Source organism: Pimephales promelas, chromosome 8 (assembly GCF_988280905.1).
Source record: "Pimephales promelas chromosome 8, fPimPro1.hap1.1, whole genome shotgun sequence".
Lineage (NCBI taxonomy): Eukaryota > Metazoa > Chordata > Actinopteri > Cypriniformes > Leuciscidae > Pimephales > Pimephales promelas.
Window position 1 is genome coordinate 35,395,650 of NC_142776.1, and position 27,978 is coordinate 35,423,627.

A 27,978-nucleotide genomic window follows, 5' to 3' on the forward strand; every position below is an offset into this window, starting at 1 on the left:
AGCATAAGAAGAAAAGGAATAGTGTACAGTAGCAAGAGGGAGGTGTTAAGACTGCCCTAGTTCCTTAAAAATCGTTCTTCCTACTCTGTGAAAAAGGGTAGGCAGCAGAGAAAAGGGGAAACGATGCAAACAAACATTCAGATTGATGTTATGAAGCTAATTAATTCTTAAAAAAGCCACCTAAAAACACGTTGCAGTCTTCGAGGAGTGCTAGCGGAGATCCTCCCCATAAATGAAAAAGACTGCAAGAATTCCTTGGTATTCTTTTCTATGGCCTTTCTACCTACATGGTTTTCAAGTCATTTTTTTGTCGTTTTGCTCAATTCATTTCTTTGATAATACTTCATGTACAAGTTTATGTTGAGAACGAAACAAGGATTTGCTGGCGTTCCGCAAATTTGCCGTTCTTCTTACTCTCCCAGAGAAGAGAAAGTGATGGTTTCGGTCAAAGCTGAAGTGACCGTCAAGACTTCACCTGGTTAGCGTAAGGCCAGGGCACAACTTCACATGTTCAATCCCCAGGAGATTTGCCCGTTGGGCTCATGCTAAAAAATTGCAATTTTTGTTGTAAAGTTTTGTCTTATGCGGGAAGGAAGAGGAAACTCCCTTGCCTCGTCTTTTGTTCACTTTCTGGGACAAGGTTGTTCATGAAACAGGCACTGGTCAAACCTCAGCATAGTAGCCCTCATTTATGTTCTGTTCTCAAGCATCCGGGGTCCATCGCGCCCCTCGGTCCGTCATACCCACTCCTGCACGGGGTGTTTGTAGTAGGTCACGTGCTGTTGGACGTTTTTGTTCTTGAACTGGAAGATAGTATATACAAGGACCAGAATGCACAGTGAGAGGATGCATGGGATGACCACAGCGATTGCGTTTACAGTGCTGGGTACGTCGTTAATGGCGACCATGATGTCGACGTCATCGTGTGGAAGGTGACGGTCCTTGTTCTTTTCTACTTCTGACTGATCGCAGCCCATCCAGTCTTTGACGATTGATTTGGGGTAGCCTGGCTCCACCGTTAACTTCTGGTTGTCGAACTTCCAGTAATCCTTCCCCTTGTAAAAGTAGGTATAAACTAGGAAAGAAACAAATTAAGATATCAGAACATACCCATAACCGGAACTCATCCACTATTGGTCAACAAACAGATAATCCCGCCCCCAAACTCACGCCATTGTTTGAGTAAATGCCACTGGTGGAGATGCTCAAACAATGTGGGAAATGTTTCGAAATTCCACTGAGCCAGAGTGTTTGCTTATTTGTAGTTCATTTGTTAATTAATTTTGTAAATTATTTGAACATTTAAGTAATAACTTCCATAGTTTTTACTGACAGGAAATTCACGATTAGAATGAGATATTGTACAAAAAGAATTGGCAATCTAAAGTTGTAAACACGAACAGATCGATAGGTCAACATGACATCATGACTTTTGCGTAAACATACACGCCAATTTCGAGTCAAGTGGCGTGTTATCTCGACGCATTTTGAGCTATCCGCGTGTTAACGTCTACGCCATTAACGTCCGCGTCATTCCGCGTGTCCGTAAACGCCGTCAAATGTCCGACCAAAACAAAGCAAAATGTACATCTACATTTGGGGAGGATGGTAAGGGAACAGTCACAAATGCCATTAACCCCAGTGACGGTTAGGTTTAGGGACTGGGTTGAGGTAAGTCATATATTTATATATACAGTAATAACAGTCAACGGCGTTCATAAACACGTTGAAAAGCGATTATGCGTGTTGATAGCACGCAAAAAATGGAAATACTAATTGGCGTGTCATACACACTCTACTTCATGAGATCAGTCTGAATAGGTAGAAAGCCATTCAATGCAAGCAAATATTTACATGCTAAATGTAGGCAACATTTACAGAAAGCTCAATTCATAATTCATGATCACATAAATAGCTGTCCTTGTGAAAACTCAATGACACAGTATTTCGAAAAGTTGTTCCAGTGTTACACAATCCCTCAGAGAGCTGTCAGTTTGATTGCCAATGCCACATAAACAAAATGCATCCGAAACACTCACAGACGGGCACAGACCCAAAACTACACGTAAATACAGTGAGGAGGAGGCTTTAGACAGCAACCCCTGAGGTTGTGATTGATGAAGTGCTCATCCTTCCTCTCTAACTCGCTATCTTGCCGAGCAAAACATGCCAAATCCCTCTTGCAAAATCTGAGTGACAGAAAAATCATGAGCTACAGGCAGACCAAAAAGTCCATATAACCCTCTTGGCTTCTCTATCTTGGGTCCTGGCCCTAGGCTCGGGACTCAATGATGAGATGGAGGTTTTGACATGCCTCACAGAAAAAGATGATCATTCCTTCACTGGATAAAACTCTAGAGAGACAAGAAGGAGAAATCTGCAATTCTATGCAGCCACAGCAGAAATACTAGACTCTAGTGAAAGACACTTGAGTATTTACCATTCGACCAGACTGACATCAAGCCAAAACAGCAAAAGTGAGAATATCATTTGGGCAACTGTATCTCGGTCCATCCAAAGTCGTCCATTTTAGTTTCACAATTTAGATTGTGATTTTTTACATATTTCTAATTTATTCATATTCTAGGTATGTATTTGATATTATTTTGTTGGTAATATGACATTATCCAACATTCTGAAAAATGAATATTATCAAGGTTTTAAAAAACATTTGATAAAAATGTCAAATAGAATTTTTTTTTTTTTGATAAAAAAAAACATTTTAAACATCTTTATAGCATCTTTATAGCTATAGGGGCAGCATCTTCAGTGCAAATACATTAATACTGAATGCCATCAAAGGCATATATTCTGTTTCTTGGCTATATATCTCAATTATAGTACCACTTTTAAAGAATTAAAGCACATTCCCTCTTTCCATAGTACCTTTCAATGATTTAATCATTTGGATATTATGTTCCCTGCATTAAAACTTCTGAGCCACATAACACCATTAAATTAGCTAGTAATAAAATATAATATTGCATCTAGCTATGAACAGCTGCCATTTTACTATATTTGTAATCATGCATTGATTGTGACTGAATTTTAATACCCGAAAGTTGTGTCTGCCTTTTCTCCCGGCCCCTGTGCCAATCCAGACCTGCTATCCGATCGCCACTGAGGATGAGTCAGAGCTAAAACACTCACTGTCAACACCACAATATTGCAGTGACTGCGCCAAACAAACACTAATCAATAGCTCTACAAGGATGAGCGCAACACAAGACCCCAGCGCAACCAACGAAAACACCGAAGCATGGTGCGTAAGATGAACATGGTGTCAAAATAGCAGGAACAGAAGATGATAAAATAAACCAACACTTAATAAATGGTTAAATGCACTATTCTTCCTCCAAGTAATATCATTCATGTTTACGGTTTCCAAGCATTGATAATATTGAACGTGCGGTTTCAGCTGTGCATTTATGGCTTTTAAATCTGCTTTCAGGGCAATGACAGCTATCCAAGCTTTCACTGATTATAATGCATTGCACAACAGATTAGACCAATACTACACACTCAAGACCAAAGCTCAACCTACTTTAAATTCTCAAACCGGAGCGAAGCGGTCAGATAACATGCCCACCGACCACATGGCTGATTGCCACATTAAATATTGATTGGATATTGGAACCTCGATGACTTACATCCTTCACGACTGACAAAGGCTCCTTGCGGCGCATCAGGGATGCCCTTCCAGATACTGATGGGTTTGGGGTAGCCTGGGTCAGCTGTACGCTTCTCCTCGTTATAACGCCAGTACTGGTCACCCTTAAAGAAGTACGTTTTGCCCACGGGTTCCCAACGTAAGGCTGTGTCGATGCCATCGCGGGGCAGACAGTTGCCCAACTCCACCAGGCTGTGAGGATACCCGGGCTCTGCCGTAACCTCCTTAAAGACCCAGTATTTATCCCCTAGAGTCAAAACAAGAGGCAGTGTTAGATGAGGTCAAAATTAAATTAGATATATTGAATTGTTACTGCATAACACCAAAAATATCTATGCTTATGGGACAAAAAGAAATCAAGAGACATTTAGAACAGATTCAAATTTGCGATTAATCATGAGTTAACTATGACATTAATGCAATAAATCGTGATTAAATATTTTAATCGTTTGACAGCACATCTTTAACTCCACACTATAGAGTGCCGAAGTGATTACGTCACTTTGTAGGACAACTCGGAAGTTAGCGGCGCATGGGTTCCCTCGGTCGAAAAGCTATGCATTTTCCCCATAGACTTTTGGAAAATTGCAAAAAACAAGATCTGTGTTTAACAAAGAGTTGTGAACCTTACACGTTTTGTCTATCAAGATAATCTTTACAAGTTAATCCAAAATTGATACATTTTGAAGCCTATATAAAGTTTTTTTAAAAACACAAGCAGAAACAATAAAGTTTAAAACACCTCAAGCAGGTTATAACGGTGTGTTCCAGTCTAGATATAAACGTGAAAATATTTGGAGGCTTTGTTCACCACAGACCATATTTCAGGCGATTTAGCAAAAACCCATTAAAAAAATTACATAGACTTTAGAGCGAGGGAACCGGTAGTGCTAAATGCTAACTCACTTCCGTCGTTTTGGCCTACAGAGTGACGTCGTAACTTCGGCACTCTATTGACGGAAATTTCCAGCTTTCCGTGTTTTCACTGTTATACGATAGGGGGCGCTATGACATGTCATCTGAAATAGTGCAGAATCTCTGGATCAAAACACAGGCGAAAAAGAAGCAGAAAGAGAAAAGCTATCAATCTGCTTTGATCATCATTCTGAATCCGAACCAGATGTAGTCTTTGACAAAAATGCAATTTTCTCAAAATGTAAAAAAAAAAACACTGGCAGGGAAAGAGTTGAAATCAAAAGTTGTATTTGTTAAAATTAGTTAATGCACCACGACCATTCATTCACACGACAAAGGCGTTTGGGGGGACTTAAAATGCAAGGTTTTAAAAAACAGGCGTCAAAGTTCAAGTTTTTGAAAACGATACCGTTATCATTTTCATGTAAACAACAAAATTGCGAATTCGTGAAAACGATGACGTCTGTTTCTTTATCAGAGACATCGCCAACTAGTGGCCTGGCTGTGGAATAATTAGTCGTTTTCGCAGATCCGTGTGAACGGGATCGTTTTGACAAAATAATTGTCTGTAAGTGAAAAAAGCAAACGAAAAACGTTTCCGTTTTTTAGTATATCATTGGTGTGTAAACGTACCCTTAGTTTGGTTGTCAGTTGGATTATGTGGTTATGGTTTAATACAGCGACCAACTATTATATGTTAGTTTTATATTCATTTTAACAAATTAGACCTTATTGTAAAGATCTACCATGGTCACAATAGAAAACATGGCTTTTTCAGTGTTAAAATCTTTTAATTCATATGGTATTTTTTTGTTTTTTTTCCCCCTTGCAATATTGTGGTTGTGCACTGAATTTTGCAAATTACCCGCAACCTAAAATGAGCCTAACCTACACAAAAAGGAGATCTCCAGCATTTGCACTGAAATTTTTTTAAATGTGGCATTATTTCAGCACAGTAAACAGTATTGTGTGTAGTTCAGATGCTGAAATGCCAGCAGGACTGTAGTTAATCGCCCTTTTATCTATTAATACTGATGTGCATTCTCTGAGATAACCATAGGGCATCCTGCAAGCTTGTTTTCTCATGAAACATCACAGAACAGGAGACTCGGGCTATAAATATCTCATCCAGGCTCTCGTTGCGCAGCAAGACTGCGCCGGGCTAATTTAATGAGAAAGAGAGAGAGAGGACGGCGAGATAGAGAGAGATCGTTTGAGAGAACAGACAGAATAATAAAGTACTGAATGGATTCACTAAGGCTGTCAGGCCCAGTGGAGGATAAACACTATACAGTAGATAAATGAAGACCTTTCCTTTTCCACAATCTAACAACATTTTTTATTACAAAAACTTGAATTAAAAAAGTGCATAAAAGGAATTAGTCAGCCTGAAAAAAATACGTTGATTTGAGCAGAAACTGATCGAAACAAGGCAACAGATGTTTAATGCATATGGCTTCACTTTATTATCTAGGCCATATTAAGGTACTTCAATACAGAGCTTTTTATTAAGACTTTAGGATGTATTTGGTATCAATTTGCAGTTATTACAAAAGATGCTATAAAACAATCAGAGCTTTTAGAACTAGCCTGAGGCTGCACATATTATATCAAGCAATTATCACTTACTATTCTTCGAATTAAAGTCATGACAACTAATATAATAAATCTTACCTTTGAAGAACACAAATTTGCCATCTGATCTCTCATAAGCAGCATCAATGCGAGGAGGTAAACCCTTCCAGAACTGGTCTATCAACATGGGATAGCCTTCCTGAACTTTGTTGTTGCGCAAACGCCAGAACCAGCGATCCTGTGATGAATAAAAGATTAGGATCAATTAAATATATGTCCAATACTGATAAGCCAATATATATATATATATATATATATACATTTACATTATGCCTAACAACTGATAAATGATAATTAAAATACTATACTATTTTGTCTAAATAAAATAATTAATTTATAAATTTTAGATTAATAGATAATTATTTAAACTTTTTGAAACAACTAAATTTGACTAAAATGATCTATATTATGCTCATTTTATTATCATTTATTAATATTTAAAAAGGGAACGGATGCAATTCACCTTAAAAACAAACATCTCCCGGCGAAAGAAGGCCACCGTGTTGAAGTTGCCATCGCAGATGTTGGGTTTTCCATTGCCAGGAGAGAAGGGGCGATCTCCAGAGGGCGGCCGAGCGGGGCGAGACTGCCGGTCGTGTTTTCTCTCAGAGGTGGAGTGTGTGCGTCGAGCAGGTAGAGTAGGAAGAGGTCGAGTGGGCTCCAGCATGGCTGTGGGAATTCCTGCAGAAGAACAAAGTTTAGTCAGCCTTCCATGGCAATTCAAGTGTAATCTATATCCTTGCTTAAAAATGAGCTATTAGAGATCCTAATTGTACCGTAGATTTTCTGGATCCCCTGAAGGTCATCTAGAGGCAGTTTGAAGTTGTGCGTGTCCATGTATTGATAGAAGGGGGCCATGATTGCACTGGGGTCATTGGAATGTTCCAGACCTAATGCGTGTCCCAATTCGTGTACGGCCACCAGGAAAAGGTCATTGCCTGAAAGATAAAGGTTAAAGGTCAAATGCATCTTTGAATCATTACTAATCAGAATTTGAGAGTTACCAATGCAAAGCCTAAGCTCTGCATATAATTAAAGGGGTGGTTTACTGCAGTGCTTTTTTTCTTTGCATGATTGTGTTTATGGGGTGCAATATAACATGTATTTGTGGTTTTTCTTTTTTGAAAAGTCTTATTTTTCATCACTTTCACCTTTAGTGCCTAGCTTCCAACGTGACCGGGACTAAGTTTGTGTAATCATTGCGCCTGCTGCACTCATGGTACGGCAGTGAAGTTTCCTGATTATTACGCAAGAATGAGTATAGTTCCTAGTCATATCAGCCTAGAAAACCGCAAATTTTAGGTGCTAATATGTACATTTGAGGTCTTCATATGTACATTTTAGGTGCTGATATGTACATTTCAGGTGCTGATATGTACATTTCAGGTGCTGATATGTACATTTTAGGTGCTAATATGTACATTTTGGGTGCTAATATGTACATTTGAGGTCTTCATATGTACATTTTAGGTGCTGATATGTACATTTCAGGTGCTGATATGTACATTTTAGGTGCTAATATGTACATTTTGGGTGCTAATATGTAAATTTGAGGTGTTCATATGTACATTTTAGGTGCTGATATGTACATTTCAGGTGCTAATATGTACATTTTGAGTGCTAATATGTACATTTGAGGTGTTCATATGTACATTTTAGGTGCTGATATGTACATTTCAGGTGCTGATATGTACATTTTAGGTGTTAATATGTACATTTTGGGTGCTAATATGTAAATTTGAGGTGTTCATATGTACATTTTAGGTGCTAATATGTACCAGTAAGGTACCAATATGCAGCCTTTAGGTACAAAAGTGTATCTTTTGAAAAGGTACAGCCCCAGTGACAGCTTTTGTACCTTTTTATCTGAGAGTCAGTGTACACACATTTTCAATGGAGGGACAGAAAGCTCTCGGACTAAATCTAAAATATCTTAAACTGTGTTCTGAAGATTAACAGAGGTCTTACTGGCTCGGGACGACATGAGGAGGAGTCATTAATGACATAATTTACATTTTTGGGTGAACTTACCCTTTAAGACAAGCTTGTTTGGGGATGTAAATAGTGGTGCAAATACCAGTACATTGACACCAGTAAATCGCGTTGCGTGATTCATTGAAATACTCTCCTCCCATAAATATTGCATCTTACAGAGAAAATAAGTGCATATGCAATAAGGTCAGCCGCAAAAATAACTGTCCTCGCCTTTTTAGCGCTGATTTCTCTGCGTGTCTATATCTTTGAACTTATGTAGTCATGTGAAAAAAGGCTGTTTGTACCCAGAATCCTAAAAGAACATCTTAAACATGGGATGCAAGTGTACGCCGTCACCAGAACATGACTCAGTCGAGACTGACATGTTCAGATCTTTGGAAACACAGAAGGGACGTGACACCATATCACTCAATCACAGAAATAGCCTGATCTGTTGGTTGGCGTCTATGGGTGCTACAAGCATCAGATGGCTCACAAAGCGTATTGTACATTTTTCTTATTACAAACTACTTCTCCTTTCTTAGAGGTGCTCTTGGCCAAAGCCTTTCTTCTTTATCAACCCTCACTCTCTCTTCCAGTCCAATTTATCTGTCTATTTCATTCTCCGTCTCTTTAAAAAGAAATTGATTTTGTGTTCTGTCAAGGAGTATTATTGTGAATAAATGAAATATAAAATCTATATCTACTGTTTGTTGAAAACTGGTTACTTTTGATATGTATTCACTAGGGATGATATGGTGTGTAGAGGAATAGAGCTGTGAAGAAGTCAAAGTACGTGTGCGTGTACGTGAACAAGGTACAGATTCTGTGTTCTATAAAGCGTGTACTTGAACTGCTGACATTGCAGCACCCAGGCAAAGTTAACACAGCAAATATGCAGCACGCAGGCACAGAAGGAAGAACCCAATGCTCTGTGTTTTCTTGATGTTTCCCCTGTGGTGTGTACTGATGCTCCTCAGCTCACTGCTCCAGTTTACCACACGAGAAGATTCGCCTCTACACATCTGACTGATCTATTTATCTACAGCTGCAGAAAAATCTGGAAAATCCATCCATCTTATCCCGATTAATAATCAAACGTTTCCCTACTAAATAAAACACATAAACTAATCATACAAAACAGAATACAAAATAAAATATTACATATAAATAATAAAATATAAAGGCACCTTGTCTCGTTTTGCGACAATTGTAGCACCTTTTATACGTCTGCAAAGAAAAAGTCTGGGAATAAAAATAATTTTGGAGATTATGAGAGCAGACATGTCAGGTCAGTCATTCTATATCAGCCATTGTCATGCTTGATCAGATCAAAACATAATGTTGGTAAGTAACACTAAAGGCTTCAATATACTCTTGTTTTCTTTATTTAAGGGTCAAAATGATGTTGGAAATATCTTTTGCAGCAATATACTGTTAGCTAACATGCTGCCGGGTTTGCCATTTAGATTAATACGTAAATATGTCGTCTCAATAACAAAATAAGCACACTACAAACATGCCAGCGGTGAGAAAACACCGGTTAAGAAAGCATCTGGAAAGCCCTCCATTCAAGTCACGTTTATTTATACAGCACTTTATACAATATATTGCTTTAATGCAAGCAGCTTTATAGCTTTATTAACAATGTCAGTGTCACTTTCAATTAGACTACTACAATGCAGCTCTCGAGTGTGTTCATGGTCTCTGACCTCAAAGGACTGATGAAACTCAAAGAAGGCGGAGCCTCAGAGCCACACCCACCTATTACATAATCACCAAGAACCAATGGGAGTTCAAAGTTCTCCAGAAAAGTTCGCTTTGGCAAGAGATTGTTCAAACGAGTTCATTATTTAGTTTTTGCTATTAGCAATAATCATTTACAATTGGAAACTAAATGAAACAACAAATCACAGTTTATCGTCATAGCGCCACACTTACCGTCGTGATTTGCATTTCCTAACGTCCAGGGCTCATCAGAGTCAAAGTGTGTGTCTCCGCCAATTCCGGGTCCCGGGAAATATGCATGAGCTAAAAAACCTCCCTCTCCATCAAAAGGGGAACTGTCACCATGGAAACCAGAGGCAAAGAAGATCATTATGTCTGCCTCTTTACCCTCGTTCTTGATCTCCGAATAGGCCACTTCCTGAAAGGTCAGAGGAGTCACTGTCTGCCAGACATCGAAGGCCTGGCGAATGGCCCTCTGGGTATCTTTCTCGCCCACCTTGGGGGTGAAATTATGTATGCTGGAAACAGGAAGAAGAGGAAGAATACTTAATATTATATTGGATGACTTAATATTAACTAATTAATTAAAATGAAATATTAATATTAATGTGACCTAATGTGTACCTTAACTTGTAAAATATATTGCAAAATATGCCGTATGAATGTACTGAGACTGCATCTGACATGCATAAACTGTAAAGTTATAATGAAAATTCAAATCAACTGAAATGTTGCCTTGGCAACCAAATGAAATAAATAAGTTGAAGTTCTAAAATACTGTATATCAAAGCTAACTTACACTACACAACTGACAAAACGCACACAATAAATATTCTAAAAATGTATCTTAGATTTAACTGTAAACTAAAGCTAATTCAATCAAAATAGTAATAATACTTTGAGTAACACTACGGCAACTATGCAGGAACTATCAGTGTTCCCGATTTTTAATTAGAAAAGTTGACTCTAAATGAATTAGCTCTGCGCTATACTGAAGCGAATCCCATTTCAGTTCACAGCGCTGCGCTGTTACATAAGAATTAATCAGCATAAAAATTTCCTTGAATATAGGGCAAAAGTTAAACCAGGCCAGACACCTAAGGCACAAGCAGATGGTTGTCTCTGGCACACACACAAGTGAGAATATCACATTTGATTAACCAGTGCCTGCAAACTAAGCTCAAGTCAGCGTTAGATCACTAAAAGAAATTAATAGAGCTAAAAAACAGATGAAAGCAAACAAATGTTTGCAAATTATCTAAATGGTTTAACGTTTATGCCTATAGGAATGCACCACAAGAACAAAATGTCCCAGAATCCCTTTTGTTCAGCTCATCTACGCTATATATAAATAAAGGTAGCTGCCTAAGATTTCAGAGACAGGCATAGGCAAAAACTGACTTAACAAAATACATAAATGAATAGGTTAAGTGGGTTTCGGGGGGATAATTGCAAAGAAAACCAGTCAAAGTACCAGATTTTAATCAACTATTCCTCTTCCATCCTGACCTACCGCATTTCTTGCTTTCTTTGTTTCTTTCTCTTTCCCATCAGGCAAAAAAAAAGCTTATTTTAGCATTTTAAAGGTTGGAGGGAAGCATTTCAACAACATCTGTCTGGAACATTGTGTAAGTGGCATGTGTTTCAAAACGTACTTGCACGTGTGAATGCACTATGCACTAAAATAATTGAAAATGCGGGTACGAATATACTCCAAGATGCCTAATGGGCCGCCATTAAGGAGACTCAAATCATGTGAGGTGCAGTTAGTTATAGGCATATGGAGTTTCTGGAACGCTTCCCTGTAATGCCATTCAATAAAGAGTAAACACAGTTTCCTCAAGAGGTTCCTCAGGTGCAATATTCAGTGAATCAGTCAACCCATCCATCCATCCATCAAACGGTCTCTGAATATAGTGCACACTTTACCTGTATGTGATCCTCTTGTCCCTCCATTTCTGACCAGTGAGGGCATAGCGTTTATTTCTCCTCCGTCGGCTGATGTGAGGGTGATCTGGAACCCCACACCGTGGCTTTCTCATCCACCTTAAAACACGTGGATAATGATCACAACACCAAAGGACACCGAAAAGCTAACAGTAAACAAACAGGGCAGATTTCCTTGTGTCTTGTTATTATCTCTTCTCTGATGATGTGGCGGGGCAACCTGTCACTCACATGAGATCCACCAATAGCAAACCACAACCATCCAATTAATTCCTCAAGTCTTACATACTTTTACTTGTTCAAGAAGCCATTGCATTTGGATATTCGTCACAATTGGGAAGAAATAACTTCCATTTCATGCCGAGTTGCCGACTTTAAGCACTACGAAATTATAAAAATAATAAAAATGAGTCTCTCTGTGCCCCAACAGCTCTGGAACTTGATCTAAGCGTAACACACGGCTGGTCATGTGATCTCAACTTGCCATCTCCCATGAGGGGGTGACTCACCTTGTGTAAAACAAATTGTTCTGGACGTAAAGTCCGCCTGTGGTAAAAATGTTTTTAATGTTGTTTATATATGTCTCCGTGGTGTTTTTAATATGTTTTAAGACAAACCATTTACAAATTCATAAGTCAACACCATTGCTGAGTATTTTCTCTTTAAAACTGCAGTGAACCAAAGACAGTCTCAAAAACGTGGTTTGTGTTTCACAAACTACCTTATAACCAATCATGATCGTGATCTAGTGGATCTCTGAGCTGAGTGAGTGGAGGCGGGGCTCATTTGCATATTCATGGAACCGCATATACTAAACGAGGCAAGGGTGTAGAGTTACATTCAAGCTATTTTAAGGCATGACGACGAGTTTTAAGGGATAAAATGATTGACAACTGTACTTGGGAACTTTAAATCTTTGAATGTCATTGAAAACATATTTATCAAAACTATTACACTTTTAACTTTTAAATGAAACTACACTTAAGCTTACAGTTTGTAAAAAAACAACAACAAAAAAACAGCCAGTATTGATTGAACTTTTGCACTGTTATGAAATTAGTTTTTCTTATGTTATTTTTTGAAAGGTAAGTTGTGCAGTAAAGAAAGGTTGTTACTAACTCGATGGTGGTTTGGTCCAGCACTCCCGTCACTGGAATCCCGTAAAACCGCTGCATGGCAGCGACCGCTGACTGCATGGCTTTCTCCGATCGCAGGTCTGAAGTCCGGATGTCATGAGGGAGCAGGTAGCCATAGTTCTTCAGCCACGTCTGCAAACAGAGAGACAAACCCCACACAATTTAGTGATATACATTCTCTAAAACCATTCTGATATCAGACAATTTGACCACGGTGAAAAAAGTTGCAGCTTTTTAGATCTTTGAATGGAAACTAAAAAAATACAGACTAAAACAAGACCTTAAAGGAGTAGTTCACTTTAAAAAAAAACTTTTGCTGATAATTTACTCACCCCCATGTCATCCAAGATATCCATGTCTTTCTTTCTTCAGTCGAAAAGAAATTAAGGTTTTTGATGAAAACATTCCAGGATTTTTCTACATATAATGGACTTATATAATATAACTGACAAAAGACAGTTTCAGTGCAAACTGCTCAAAGGGCTTTAAACGATTCCAGACGATGAATACGGGTCTTATCACGCGAAACGATCGCTCATTTAAAAAAAAAAAAATAACAAAGTTTAAGTTTTATAAGCTCAAATGGTCGCCTTGCTCTGTTCTGTGATGCGCATTCGTGACTCTCCTGTTCAAACTCGTTTAACAAAATTAACGAATTCGTTGAATGAACCAAATGACACGAAAAAAGATTCGTTCATTTTGTATTTTTTAAATGAGCGATCGTTTCGTGTGGTAAGACCCTTATTCATCTTCTGGAATCGTTTGAACAGTTTGCACTGAAACTGTCTTTTGGACCTTGAACCGTTTGGTTCCCATTGAAGTCCATTATATGGAGAAAAATCCTGGAATGTTTTCATCAAAAACTTTAATTTCTTTTTGACTGAAGAAAGAAAGACATGGACATCTTGGATGACATGGGAGTGAGTAAATTATCAACAAAAGTTTTTTTTAAAAGTGAACTACTCCTTTAAAATGACATCTTTAAATGATTCTGATACTGGATACTGGTGTGCATTTCAGCTTTAAATATATATAAACAAAAGGAGATAATAAACAGTATAAATAAACAGACATTGTTAGGTCAGCCACCTCATATAAACTCCATTTGTTCTCAAAGTTCGGTTCATTTCACATGCTCCTTGATCTAAACGCATTTAAAAGCATAAAAATAAAACTGAACTTATATAGAGCATCCTCTCATTCCCTCCTCTCTCAGCTTTCATCTTTCCCTGCGGACAGGCAGAGTGGAGAACCATAAGCAAAGCCCTCATTTTAAAGCACTGCACATGGAGAGGGGCTCTTTAATTGAGCTCATGGCTTAGAGTCCATTTTCAGCATGAATATTTTAATGCTGGAGTTTCTGGTCCTTTCCTTGTCCGCATGAAGCAGGACCCATCACTAACGGTGAGTCGATGCTTGGAACGGTTATCAATCCCTGGGCCCGTACACACTGCACTGTTTCTATATCAGACAGAGCCAAGTAGAGTTCATTCGAATAAAAAAAAGAGTGCTCTCTTGATACTAAATGTGTGTCTGCAAATAGAATCAATCACATACTACTGCATAGGAGTGGGAATCACAGGGTACCTCACGATACCGGTAATATCACGGTACCGAAATTCTGCGATAATCAATATATTGCTAGACAATCTGTCTAACAATGAAAACAAGATGCCCGTGAAAATGTTAAGCGCAGGTTTTCTCTCCTTATTCAAGTCCAAACTGTTAGAAAATAGCACACATTTTTGTACATTTTCTATGAGATCAGGGTGATGGTGTTGCAAGTGGTTTTGCATGTTGGTGGTATTACCTGTGCACTTTAATTTTACAAGGAAATTCTTGTATATATCATTCTCTTTGTCGATTTTGTTTGTCTCATATGGCATAAAAACTGAAGTTGGTCCAGACTTTGGACTTAAACGAGGCTGGGCATCTATTATTTGACTCACACTGCTGTCCGCCACCACCCCGTTAAAAACCTCTTTTTCTTATGTTTCCGTTTCCCCGGTTTAGCGCAAACTAGAGGAGACATGAAGTAGCAATGCTGGGAGCAGAAAAATGTATTTACAGCACCTTATTTTATTAATTAAAATATCTATATTTGGAGAAAGTGTAACAATTCTCGTTTCGAAACGGAGAAGGACAACGATATATTGCCCTATCGAAATTTTGTCCCACCTGTACTACATAACCAAGGATTTTTGGCTTTTGTGCATCAATTTTAGGTCAAGCACTCTGTAATAAACATAATAATCCTGACTCTTTAGCATTTGCCCGTTTGAATCCAAACGGTGACTTTTTTTTTTGACCAGGCAATGTATCATAGAAAAATATTTTAAAAAATAACTGCAAAGGGCAATGTCATTTTTCTGAAATCGTTTGATAGCCAGAATCAGTTTTCATTAGCAACTCCTAAAAAACTAAAAAGTTTTTGCCAGTTAAAAAATAAATAAATCAACACTGGCTTACTCATTACTTGTCAAATGCAATGATAAAGCCTCTCCAAATATCAAATAATGCACAATCATATAACGATAACATTGTTTTGCATATTCCAAACGCTGAAACGCAAACTTCACCTTGTATCAGCGAGTACATGGCTGGCATCGGCCTCCATGGTAACAGAGGCTCTGCACGGCCCCCCGGGAAATCGTACCCATTAAATAATTCACCAATGCTCTTACTGGTGCCGTCATTATAGCATGGCATACAGTGAAGTCTGAAACCAGCGCTAGATAACTATACATGTCTCATCCACTTTGATAAATCAATGAGGGCTGTGAGATCTGAAGAACACAAAAGACTGTGGCAGTTCAGCTCCATGAATAATAAGCCTTATTTGAGCTGCAGGACTATTTCCGTTACGGCACTTTGAGGGATTCGGTGGAATTCAATTCAAAGTCGGAAATCCACATTTCTCGGGAAATATAAATGATAAACTCCATTGACGTCATGGACGGATAATCAAATAAAGGGACTCGTTCCAAATCGGGTCATTTTCTGTTTTCTTCTGTGGAACATCAAAGGAGAAACTCTTGCCATGTAACAAAAGTGGGGATACAATTTAGTTGTGAATCTCCAAAGAAAGACCATAAAAGTGGCCCACATGACTTTTAATGTGCCATTTTGGAGTGGGCAAAACATTCTCCATCATTTCTCCTTTTTATACACCATAGAAGAGAGTCAGAGAGGTTTGAACAGCATGAGGGTGAATAAATTAAAATCTTCAGAGTGAACCCTCTGTACTAACCACACACTTGTTTAACAAAGCACCAGTAATATAATTCTAAAACCAGATGTTATTTATTGATAATTGTCAATAATACGGTAGTGGCGAGGCTGTCATACGAAAACATTATGAGCACATGCAAAAACCAGCAAGAACCAACGAAATATTAATAACTGATTATGTTGCAGTCAACATCCTGTGAGCTTTTTTGTTTTTTACGCATTTCTTTTTGCATAGTAAAATAAAACCAGTAACTGTTGCCTTTTTGCCAAACAATTTTGTCAGATAAATACCTTAACCACTTATGATCTTCCCTCATATTTAAAATAATTAAAAATAAGATTTTCCTTATATTTTGATGATTTAATCATTAAAACCATGACATTTGGCTGCTACTGTAGTCCAGGCAGGGCTATGTTTAGAATTGCATATACTCTTCCTATGTAAGTACAGCCTATAATATTTATAATATGCATGGTAAGCAAATATGCATGCAATACCCAGATGACTAATTACATTTGCCGATATATGTGTGGAGTACAATCCCACAATGCAATGCACTCGCTTCACTTCCATTTCTTCCATGAATGCTCGCCTCTTTATGAACTCTTAGATCAAAAGTTTGAACTGTCACTGACTAAATTCAACATGCAATATGATGAGGTCATGTGACAACAATGTAGCGTACTACTGTTTCAAATCATTACAAATTGTGTTCTTTTTAAGATACTATTTTAAATGATGGTTTTATTTATACAATACATGATATACAGTACTGAGTTCCCAGTGAGCTAGTACTCGATTGCAAACACAACACTGGATGTCTTTGGGTTTGAACAGCTGCCCCTGAAACTCTCTCTGCCAGGTGGCATGCGATGATGATGATGATATTCTACCTTGATGAGGAGTGTGCAGTCTTCCATGCGCTCTCCAAACAAAGTCTAAACAGATCGGATGAATTTCGAGCAGGCTACATCTTCATCTTTGTTTAGGATTCGGTGGAAAATAATGCCTAGAGCAAAGTTTTGGGTTCAAAACAAGTTCAGCTCTATGTACAGCATCTGTGACATGCGGTCGATTACCACGGAAAATAACGCCAACGCATCTCTCAGTTTGTAAAAACAAGTAAAGTGCATGTAGTGTAATGCTCTTACAATGGAAGTCAATGAGACCAAATATTCTGGAGACAGTCTACTAACTATAAGTCAACTAACTCTCATTAGAGTATTAGTATCTAAAGTGGACTAAATAAAGTGTTATTCGATTTTGACACACGGTTTAACACTGATAAACAGTATGAGGTCGAGATTAAGAAGTCCGACTCAAATTACATTGGGTTGTTCTGCTGAAACAGCACAACAATTACCAGCGAGACTGCGCAGAGCTCATATAACGTCGGATTACCTCATCATGATATTTGCTGTAATGAAATCTGTGTCAAGTTTCATGTGTTTTCCCTCAAATAAAGAATCAACCATCAATCATCTCCTAGAATTTACAGGCATTTAAATCTTTTGTTGTGTGCCAATTAATAACCATTTTCAACATTTTCCATAGACATAATAATTTTTATACTGTACAAACTGTATATTCTATCACCCTACACTAACTCTGCCCCCATCACAGAAAACGTTCTGCATTTGTACATTTTCAAAAAGCAATCCCAATTCACCGCTTGGCCCTCCCCCTTGTTTCCGAGTATAACCCTTGGCCCTTAAAACAGAGTTGCAAGGGCCAAGGGGTTGAAATAAGGCACATAAACAGCTGAGATCAGACTGAAGTTATGGGGTGCGCTGTTAAAACATGTGGATGCTTTGATTAGCATTATACAGAATATTACAGAGCAGATCCCGCATCTAGCATGCACTTACTGCAGCATCACTTTGACATTATTACCGGCTGTAAAATTGTGATCACAGCCCATGTAATTGGCATCTTTGAAACACAAGATGTTCAGGTCATATTGACTCTCCTTTCTCATAAATGTGTGCTAATAAGTGGGGAGTTACAAAAGGAGTTGAGAGGACGGTGTGTGCGTTTACTTTGAGGAATCGAGGGCATTGATTCGGTGGCATTGCTTCATGACTCTTCGTATCTTGTGTTTCAGAGAGAAACCACATGTCACATCATCACTAGGATCAATAAAGGATCAGTTCCTCGCACCAATAGAGCAATAGAGAGAGAAGATACATTGAGCCATGGTGCTCATGAGGGCAGCATACGTTTGAATCTGGCTCATGTCAGTCATTTCATGTCATCTCATGTTTCCTTATCTTATCCCTGTCATTTCCTGTTCTTTCGACATTGTTCAATAAATAAAAGCGGAGAAAAGGTTAAGAAAGATACAATCGTTTTTTAAATATACTAGTGTATATCTAGTGTTAGGACTGCACAATTAAAGGACTAGTTCGGTATTTTACACTTAAAGCCCTGTTTTAAGATCATTTCGGATGAAATAGAACGGTTAAGATTGAAATTTGGACACGAAAATTTTCAGTTTCTGTGTTAGCACCCCCGGTAGCATAGGTGCACTGGACCAATCCTTCCTAAAATGGATTCAACTTTAGTTTACAAAGACGTGAAACTCACCGAGTGTTCATTGATATGCTCACACAAAAATCGCTGCAAAAGATGCTTTCCAACAGGTGTTTTATCGTAGTTTTCAATTCCATTGACTTGTTTTGGATGTGCTGTGAGGTACGGTATTACTCCGCCGCCGGAAACGGAAATGGGGTTGTTTGTATTCTTCTGCTTCTTCTGTGTATTCAATGAAATGCCAGTGGTTTGCTTGCAATTGGCAAAGGTGCATTATCGCCACCAACTGGGCTGGAGTGTCTATTATTCAAGCTCTCAACGGAGGAGGCTCATTTGCATTTAAAGCGCCAGACACCGAACGGAGCGTTTTTACTAACCCTGAAAAAGTGACAACTTTAACATGCTATATAAAAATATCTGTGGGGTATTTTGAGCTAAAACTTCACGTACACACACTGGGGACATCAGAGATTTTTTTACATCTTGTGAAAAGGGCATTATACCACCCCTTTAATCAAAATAAAAAACCTATTCACAATATGGCTAAGTGAGTTTTTCAGATCGCAAAGACTGCAATTTAATTTCGTAAATATATGCATTGCGTGTTTCAGAGTGAAGCGAGGCACTGCGAACAATGGATCATGTAATGCAAACTTATAAACGAACAGTGTCTCAAAGCGGCTCAGTTCCCAGTAATTGCATATGAAATTATATCTGCATTTGCTATATATTTCAGTAGCATAACGGGCAATTAAAATTGTAATATGTGCCAACCATCTTCCCAAATTTGGGAAGAAGTGCTTATTGACTGTTTTCTGCCAAAACAAAAGCTTGATGTTTTAATGTTTGAAAATGAGAAAAATAAAATGAATATTAGATATGTAATTTTACAGAGTTACTGTAAAATAAAATGATTATTATTAATTGATTTTTTCTTTAATACTATTTTTTCACAGTGAAATACTAAAATAGTAATATTTGTTATTTTGGTTCATATTTAATGTAATAATATATTTAATGTAATAATATATTAAATTAATCTTATGATGACATTAAAATGTATGTCTGGCCTCTGTAAAACACAACAATAGTGCTACAGACACGGCCTGGCAGTTAGCTAACACATTGAACATGAGTTCAAGTCTGACTCACATCATTTCCCGACCCTCTTTTCCCATCATTTCCTGTCCTTTCGCAATTGTTCTAGGTATACAAGTGGCACAAGGGCCACACAAATAACGATAAGGACAGTACTGGAGAGACAAACGGACAGAGATGGAGACAGCGAAGAACAAAAAGACAAAGGCAGTGGCATCGAGACAAACAGAGCAAGACAGAGACGAAGGATATCGACGGGGAGGGGGAGAGGTAGAGCGATGGAGAGAGGAAGATGAGAGCGTACAGTAGATGGAGACGTGGGGGAGGGGAGCTCAGACAAAGAGCGAGAGGAGAGCTGCTGTTTGTGTTCGTGTTCGACCCAACAAAAATATGGATCTAATGCTTTAAACACCATAACGATTAGCAATGCAGTAACAATTATTACAGTTATGTAGCCATAAAAGTCCAAAATCCATCAGCATAATGCAGACAACACATCACAAACAACACCCTTATGGAAAACAAGTACACTCAGCATACTTTTTAAAAGAGTACTTATCACAGAAATAATCAACTTTAAGGAATATACTTCAGAAGTTCAAACTGAATGCGATGTTTTAGGACACCTAATCGCATGTTATTTGCAAATGAAAATATCTTATAGTTTAAATTTATATTAAATGCAATTATTTAATATACATTTTGACCAACTTAAAGGTGCTTTATGTAACTTTTCTTCCAAAACGAATCCTTTTTTATTGCATGCGTGTGAAGGAGTTGTAATCACACATTACAATGATCCACTTGTCGGGTTTTTCTATTACCTCTGAAGGCCAGTATTCCTATTTATATGTGAAGTCTCCGGGTCAGATTTTTTGCGAAATCATGGGCATGCCGAGCCTCTCTCCTTTATATACAGTCTATGTGACGGCACTGCAGCGAACGGCATGAGTCTGATAACACCAAAACACTCATAAATATAAAAAACAAAACAAAAGTTTATCTGCTGAAGCTTGTCAGGCCAAACGTGAATCGAATCGACTTAGGACAAAAACACGGATCAACATCGGCAGAGCGTCTGAATTACGGAGAGACCTACGCTGTTTTTATTGTGATAAATGACAAGTTTTCAGATATGCAGAAATAATGGTAAAGTGTAATGAAATAGCAAGGTAAACTACAACATATGAGACATGAAATGAATACAAAAGACTGTTCCAGGATAACAAAAAGTAGGTGCTTTATGTACTAGATCTACTGTGAAACGTCACTCATCCCACTACTATCATATTGTTTATAATACACACTTCCAGACACGTTCAGTACAGTAATGTTACTTCCTACGATCTTACTGTTACACTGAAATAGTTCAGTCTAGTCACTAACCGTTTTCGTTATCATATTATACATTCCCGTATGTTGACATTGCTGATTGTGAAAGATACACAAATAGTTAGTGAAAGGCCTTATGCTAGATAACACCACAAATGTAACGTTATCATGGTACGAGCATGGAGCATTAGTTCAGTCAAGCTGATAAAAGTAGCATATTACTCTAACGTTGCAGTGGGAGTTTACATGAGTTTCCAGCATGTTGTGTGTGTAAAGTCTCAGTGTGGCCGTGTACCGTCGAGCACACGCAAGAGCACGAGCGCTCTTGTGAAAATTAGTTGCAATATGAAATATCACAGATAGAGGCCGCTAAAAAATACATATAGCACCTTTAACTAGGACTTAAGTACATCTATGTATGCAATTCCATAATTACTTATATTGTCTTTGAAAAATGGTTAAAGTGCACTACTGAATGTATTGACAGGCATTTATGATAAACTAAAATATTCTTTAATGTCTTTCCAATTGAAACTTGTATGTCATGTACTACTAACTACACATGCAATGATGAAGTTGCAATTTAGAACATTTAAAATATATTAACTTTAAATGTATTATTGAATAACACACTAGTACAGTTAAAATTATAATCAAATACTTTAGATGTGCTTTTGTATAAATGTTAGTCAACACCTCAAAATAAGTGTATGTGATTTTATGTGAAAACTTTTAATTTGAAATTACTAAAAATTACGAGTTGTCAAGAAACATAGCAGTAAAATAAGTACACTTAAGTGGCCTTTTATTTCATTATTATCTTATCTCCAAGTACAGTTTTGCTGAAAATATACTTTTAGTTTACTTTTGAAGTGCACATTAGAAACAATTAAGCACACTTCTTCTTGCAAAAGGGCAGCCATTACAGTCAAACATTTTACATGAATAATGACTGTAACAGTCCTAAATAAACACTTTTTTTTTTTACAAAATGCAGAAAAAAGTGGTGGTCCTCCTGCACAAAACACATCACTATGTTGTTAGTGTGAGTTGAGTTTTTTTAGCCTATAGCCTTGAAGTTGTAAATGTGTTCTGGGTGGATACACAGCTATTTATGAAATTAAAATGTAAAGGTAGTGTTAGTTCAAACTCTTAACACTTTAAGCACTAGTAATCATAATGCTTGTCCCGAGTTATGAGGAACCTGACAAGCCAACATACTACATAACCAGAATTGCTAAAATAGCATTACAGAGCCAATGCACCATTCATTTTCAATTCAAGTGGTGATACTAGCACAGGATTTGTGAGAACTAATTAGGTTTTTCTCAAGCCTTGTGATACTTTTTTTCTCCATCAGCATGTGGTCTCCTGAAGAGACATATTCAGGACGAATTAGACGTTTATGTGAGGAAACTGTGCCATCCTTATTTAGTTCCCTGCATCAATTACACAGTCAAAGTGAGGACTGCTTTCTCTCACCACACACTAGCATAACTAACGAACACTACAGCTTCTGCAACAGAAAACAGAATATTTCATAAAGACAACAGTGTTTTAATCGTACGACAAACAGAAAAAAATACCATAATGCCGTCAAGAGGGAAGAACGCAAACATAAAATAACACAACAATAGATTCCTTTCACAGCCTTCACCGCATGAGATTCGCTAGGGACCGGAGCAGCGTGCGACTGAAGTGTGTTTCAGTGTATACTTCACACGCTCAGAGGTTCTGACATGCTTTAACATCATTTAAAGGCTACGGCGAAATACATATCTCACAGTCAGAGACAAAAATTAGGGCAAGTAAATATTACATTTCTATATCCACACACACAGCAAAACTCTCTGTTATTTTTTAACCGTTCAAACAAGTACTGTAGCAGTATTGTACAATGATGGTAACATATGATAGAATACATTGATATATATATATATACTACTATGGTACTGTATGACTCCCATATTTATAAAACCGTATTATTTACATGGTACTTCAGATAATAGCATTCAATTGCCATTATATGTACAAAAAACAAAGTAGAATTGTTTAAATACCATATTTGTAAGTGTACGTGTCTTTAATATGTCTAATATTTTATGAAATTAGGTATTTTAGGGGATTTTTGAGGCATTAAAGCCATTGTGTGTGGAAGTGGTGGTGGTTGTCATTGTTCTCATCACTGTTCTCAACAGATTATGGGCAAGGTGATTGATTTTCTGATAATATTTTTTCCCAAGCACATTTGACCAATTCCAAACCACACTAATCTTAATAACTACTACTAATTTTGTATTTAATCATTTGTAAGTGATATACTATATTGTTCATGAAGGCTGGAAATGAAAAAAGCCAGGTGTAATATATTCAGGTGTGCATACTTATTAGGCACGTTTTCTTTTACACATAAAATAAGCCAATTTAAAGGGATACTTCAGGATTTAGCGTTAAGCTTTGTATTAATCGGTATTATTTACGAATTAGCATGTTTTCCACCCTCATATTCCCCTGAAACGGAAAATGTATGTATTTTTTGTCTGGAAAACATTCTCCGATGACCAAAAATAGTAATTTTGCATCATCAGAGGATTTTTTGTCCAGAGGCTAAAGACTACAGTCAATAGTCGGTCTGTCCCGCATGTCCTCAACCCACCCATAGAGGGCGATCTCACTCACAGAATGTACACACAGAGTCAGCCATCTTTTTTTGGAAGCTAAGCTAGCAGGCTCTTGTTCTGTGGAGAAAGCTGAGTAGTCGGGGTTAAAATCCTCTTTTTGTCATAGACATATCCGGCCGTCGATGGCCGGTATTCAGCTTTTGCTTTCTGCAGTCGCCATTCTTTGTTTATGCACAGCTTTTGTTTCAATCTAACTGAATTCATTCCGATTGGTGAATCTGAATGTAGTGTTTACATGAACGCTAAACAAGTGATCGGTTCCCACTCCTCCGTGAGAGATACGAGACCGGTGCGTCTCACAGGTGTCGCTCATCGGTAATCACGCCACCGGCCTCGCACCGTTCTCCCGCGGCCCTCACAGTAAACATAATGAATGGCGACTGTAGAACGCAAAAGCCGAATCCCGGACATTTTGGGCGATCTCGAAACATATTTTCGGGCAGACTCATCACGGAGACTCACTAGTAGCCTAGACTTGTTGTTAAACTACTGCGCTCTGTTACCGGTAGGCGTGGCCACCTAGGACAGTGAAGCAAGTGCATTCTGGGAGTTGTTGTCTTTCATCCACATAAGCCAAAAATAAATTTTCTGGCTTTTCCCAGGCTAGAAAGCTCCAAATTCAAAAACAATTTAATCTTTCCAGAGTATCCATTTAACTCAGACTGAAAAGTCAAGGTATGACCATTGGACAGTGAAATGCTCATTGGGTCAGCAGGGTTAGACAAAAACAGGTGGAGAAGAAAATACATGATAACTGCAAAAGAGTTAAAAATGAAGGTGAAGAATTAAGTGTCAAACCATCAGGAACCCTTGAACATTTTCCAGAACTGCAACCTGGAGTCTCCAGAAGACTTTAATAAATCTCATGAGCTCAGCAACACTCTTAAGCCATAAAATGTCTCTCTCAAACATCTCTATAAATGAACAAAACGCCAATAGAGGTACCAGGCATGCTTCCCAATCCAGTTAAACTAGTGCCACACCAAAAAATCCTCAAATGTCCGTTCGGAAAATGAAGCTTTTCTAGAAGCTGAATGAATTTCCTCCTAATGGTCCTGAGTCTTTGTTAAATGTGTGCAGTTCATTACAGGAGGCAACCGCTGAGCATTTATATTCAAATCCAACAAACTGGTGGGGCTTTACTGCTCCTGTGGCTAAAATTAAACTGTCAGATGGAGACGGCAATCTAACCTCGCCGGGTTTCGGCTTCTCAGTCTGTGACGTTAAGGTGAAGAGGTTTTGTATCTGCACAGGGCTAGACACAGAATAGAGAAATCAATTGATAGTTCAGGAACAGAATTAAATCAGACGGGAAATCCTGCATGACTGTATATAGAGCTCAACCACCAAATGACCAAAAAGCTCCATTATGGCTTATTAAGCTACTTTCTGTATGAAACAAAGCAAAAGGGAAATGGAGTCAACGTCAAAAATGCTTAGGTTTTTGTTTTTGTGCCTTTCTTGATTAGGTTAGACGCTGGGATTCCTCTAACGTGCAGATAGCAGTTCGATATCACAGGCCCGCTTAAATACAGCATCTACAAACTAGATATTGACATTTTGTGAAGAAACGGTGAGTGGTGCTGCTTACCCAAGAAAGTTGCTGCTATGCGATTGCTGGGTTGTTCCTGGCAATAAAACAAGTCTGATCGCTGCGCAGTTTACCACTTAACATTATTGCCAGTAAGCAATAGTAATAGTGATGTAGCCTATTCTTTGCCTTTGATGAAAATATTATGATGAAGAACACCTTATCTTTGTCCTGTGAACTCTGTCTTTTGCAGCTGTCATACATTAAAACGGATGTCAGACAAAGACCGCACAGACGTTCGCATCTTGTCAAATGACATTCAGAAAAGATAATTGACATGCTTTTAACTATACAAATAACTTTTTATCCAAATGACTTGAGATTCAAGATTCAAAATGCACCTCCGAGAGTCAAAGCCTTTGTTCAAAGTCAACATGAAAGGACATTTGCAACCCATTTTAATTTCACAATCTGAAACAGGATATTTAACATGAAAAAAAAGCAAGGCAGCGTATTAAGATGTGTTCACGTTTACACCCGGTGTTTTGATCCTTCTCTTTAGTCCAACAGAGGGTCTATGGGTGGTAAATGTATGGGCTTTTTTTCTTTGAGATCTTTCGATATAATTGACGAAGTAAGTTTGCACAATTTACATATAGACAACCGCGAGACCAGACGAACGCTGTGAGTATGAGTCAGAAATCAGGAATGGTGAGAGAACATTGTGCTTGGTACGGATTTCATCTTCAAACTATACTTTGGTCTTCAGCCGACAAAGTTTAAATCCCGTCTGGCTTCCCATAACGTTTAAGCATTAGGTCAGTAGGAGGAGAGTGGAGTCTTTTGTGGCTGTTTGAACACATTCGACCACATGAATGTTTACCCGACGAAAGCAATCTGGTCAAATGCGCTTTCGATTACCTATGGAAGTGGACTGAAGTGGACAAACTCAAAACGTTTTTGACCCCGTTTGCACTACACTATCCTCTTGTGAACCGATCGACCTTAATACCAGGAGTAAACACAGTTTAAGACTATGAGACTAAGCTCGCAGAGAGCAGAGTTTCATCTTTACCAACCAACTGCCATCACCATTATCGTTTTTCTCATTAGCAGCTCCACCCGGCTCTTTGTCATTAAAGGTGCATTGCGCAAGTCTCTGAGTTTTTGCAGAACTACGCCCCCTCAGGCGACAAGCGAAACTGCAACCAGAGGTGTGCCCGCTCATGGACACACACGCACGCCAAAAGGAGCTGTTCATAACCAAAGGAGCATCAGTCGCACAAATCTTTTGTTTACAGTCTTCAGAGGTAATAAAGGCATAAATCTGCAAGTCATTTTAAATATATGAAAGGAAATGCATTTGAGTAAATTACACACTTACTGTATGTGTGAGGGGAAAACGGGGGTAATAGAAAACTTCGGTTTTTGTTTCCATCTATCTCCATGTTGAACTGTTTTATGGGTTTACTCTATCCACTATTATTATGAAAACACGTTATTTCTTTGCATTGGATCCGTTTGAGCCCTAGAGCAGACCGGAGATCTCTCCATTTGTTGAAAGCCTTCCCGATGTTGACTCTCGTCTTATTCCGACGCCTGGCACTAGACAAAAGTTTGATTTTCTTTGTCTTACGTGGAGTTTGTGTTGGGGTTTGGAATGAACTACAAGCCGGTCTCTTTGAATCCATCTTCTACTTTTGTCGAAAGTTGACTAAAGTTTTGTCGCTCGAGTTGTCTTCGCTGACACGGAGAATGGCGGCGAATACACAAACCTGCCAGACATAGCCAGGCGAGCGTGAACGCACATGCCCAGTCTCAAACTCAGTCCCGAATCCCTCTTATTTATTTTACTGTACAGGATTATAGAGGTAATCGCAGTGATCAGAGAAGGGCTCATTCAGCCCATCAGGAAATTGTTTAAGCATGTATGGGGTAGAAAATGTTTTATTTTTAACATGAAATGTTGCACAAAGCACCTTAAAACTGTCACCGTCCACTATATTTTTAAAACAATAATATTTTAGTAAATACCTTAAATAATATTGACAAACTATATATCATTTGAAAGCTTACAATCTCTAGTTTCCATATTTGGTGACTGATTTTCAAAATATATTACAGAGGAGCCATAATTTATCAATATAAAACAAGAATATTTTCATACTCATAAGGCGTGTTCAGACCTTTATTTTAAAATAGCAGTAAACATGAAAAATCATGAAAAAATGGTAGATACCTCAGTTTGTTTTCATGCCAAAAGTTCAAAAGATAGAATCCATTCAATTATTTTGGAAAAAAAAAGGTCTGAAAAGTTTGAAATATCAAGAAAAAAATAATAAATTCACCATTTGTGACGTGGCAGCTAGCTATGACTTACATGCGTGTTCTTTGTATGTGTTGCTTAGAGGTTCAATTCATTTCAAAATCTGCCAAACTTCCCATACTACTTCTGAATAGGATCTCTACTTCAGAAATTGTATGAAAATTGTGAAAATAATGGTTCATATCACTCAAAACACGAATGGAAATGCAGGCGCCCTTATATGGGCAGTAATGGAGTCTGG

At 38.0% G+C, this 27,978-nt stretch overlaps 1 protein-coding gene across 2 annotated transcripts in view; it reads right to left on the reverse strand.

The window, feature by feature from the left end:
- Positions 1-553: 553 nt before the first annotated feature.
- The window catches only part of mmp24 (matrix metallopeptidase 24), a 30,579-nt gene continuing 3,154 nt past the window's right edge, over positions 554-27,978 (reverse strand). The window contains exons 1-9 of one of the 2 annotated variants that reach the window (XM_089134470.1): positions 18,824-18,956; positions 12,989-13,137; positions 11,852-11,968; positions 10,136-10,440; positions 6,997-7,158; positions 6,684-6,901; positions 6,260-6,398; positions 3,651-3,917; positions 554-1,075 (exon numbers count right to left, since the gene is read on the reverse strand). In XM_089134470.1, the coding sequence (XP_088990596.1) occupies positions 738-1,075; positions 3,651-3,917; positions 6,260-6,398; positions 6,684-6,901; positions 6,997-7,158; positions 10,136-10,440; positions 11,852-11,968; positions 12,989-13,065 (1,623 nt within the window). In that variant the 5' untranslated portion in view covers positions 13,066-13,137; positions 18,824-18,956 and the 3' untranslated portion in view covers positions 554-737. Of the gene's footprint in view, positions 1,076-3,650; positions 3,918-6,259; positions 6,399-6,683; positions 6,902-6,996; positions 7,159-10,135; positions 10,441-11,851; positions 11,969-12,988; positions 13,138-18,823; positions 18,957-27,978 lie in introns of those variants that run through there. The other variant, XM_039692724.2, reaches the window with a different exon arrangement.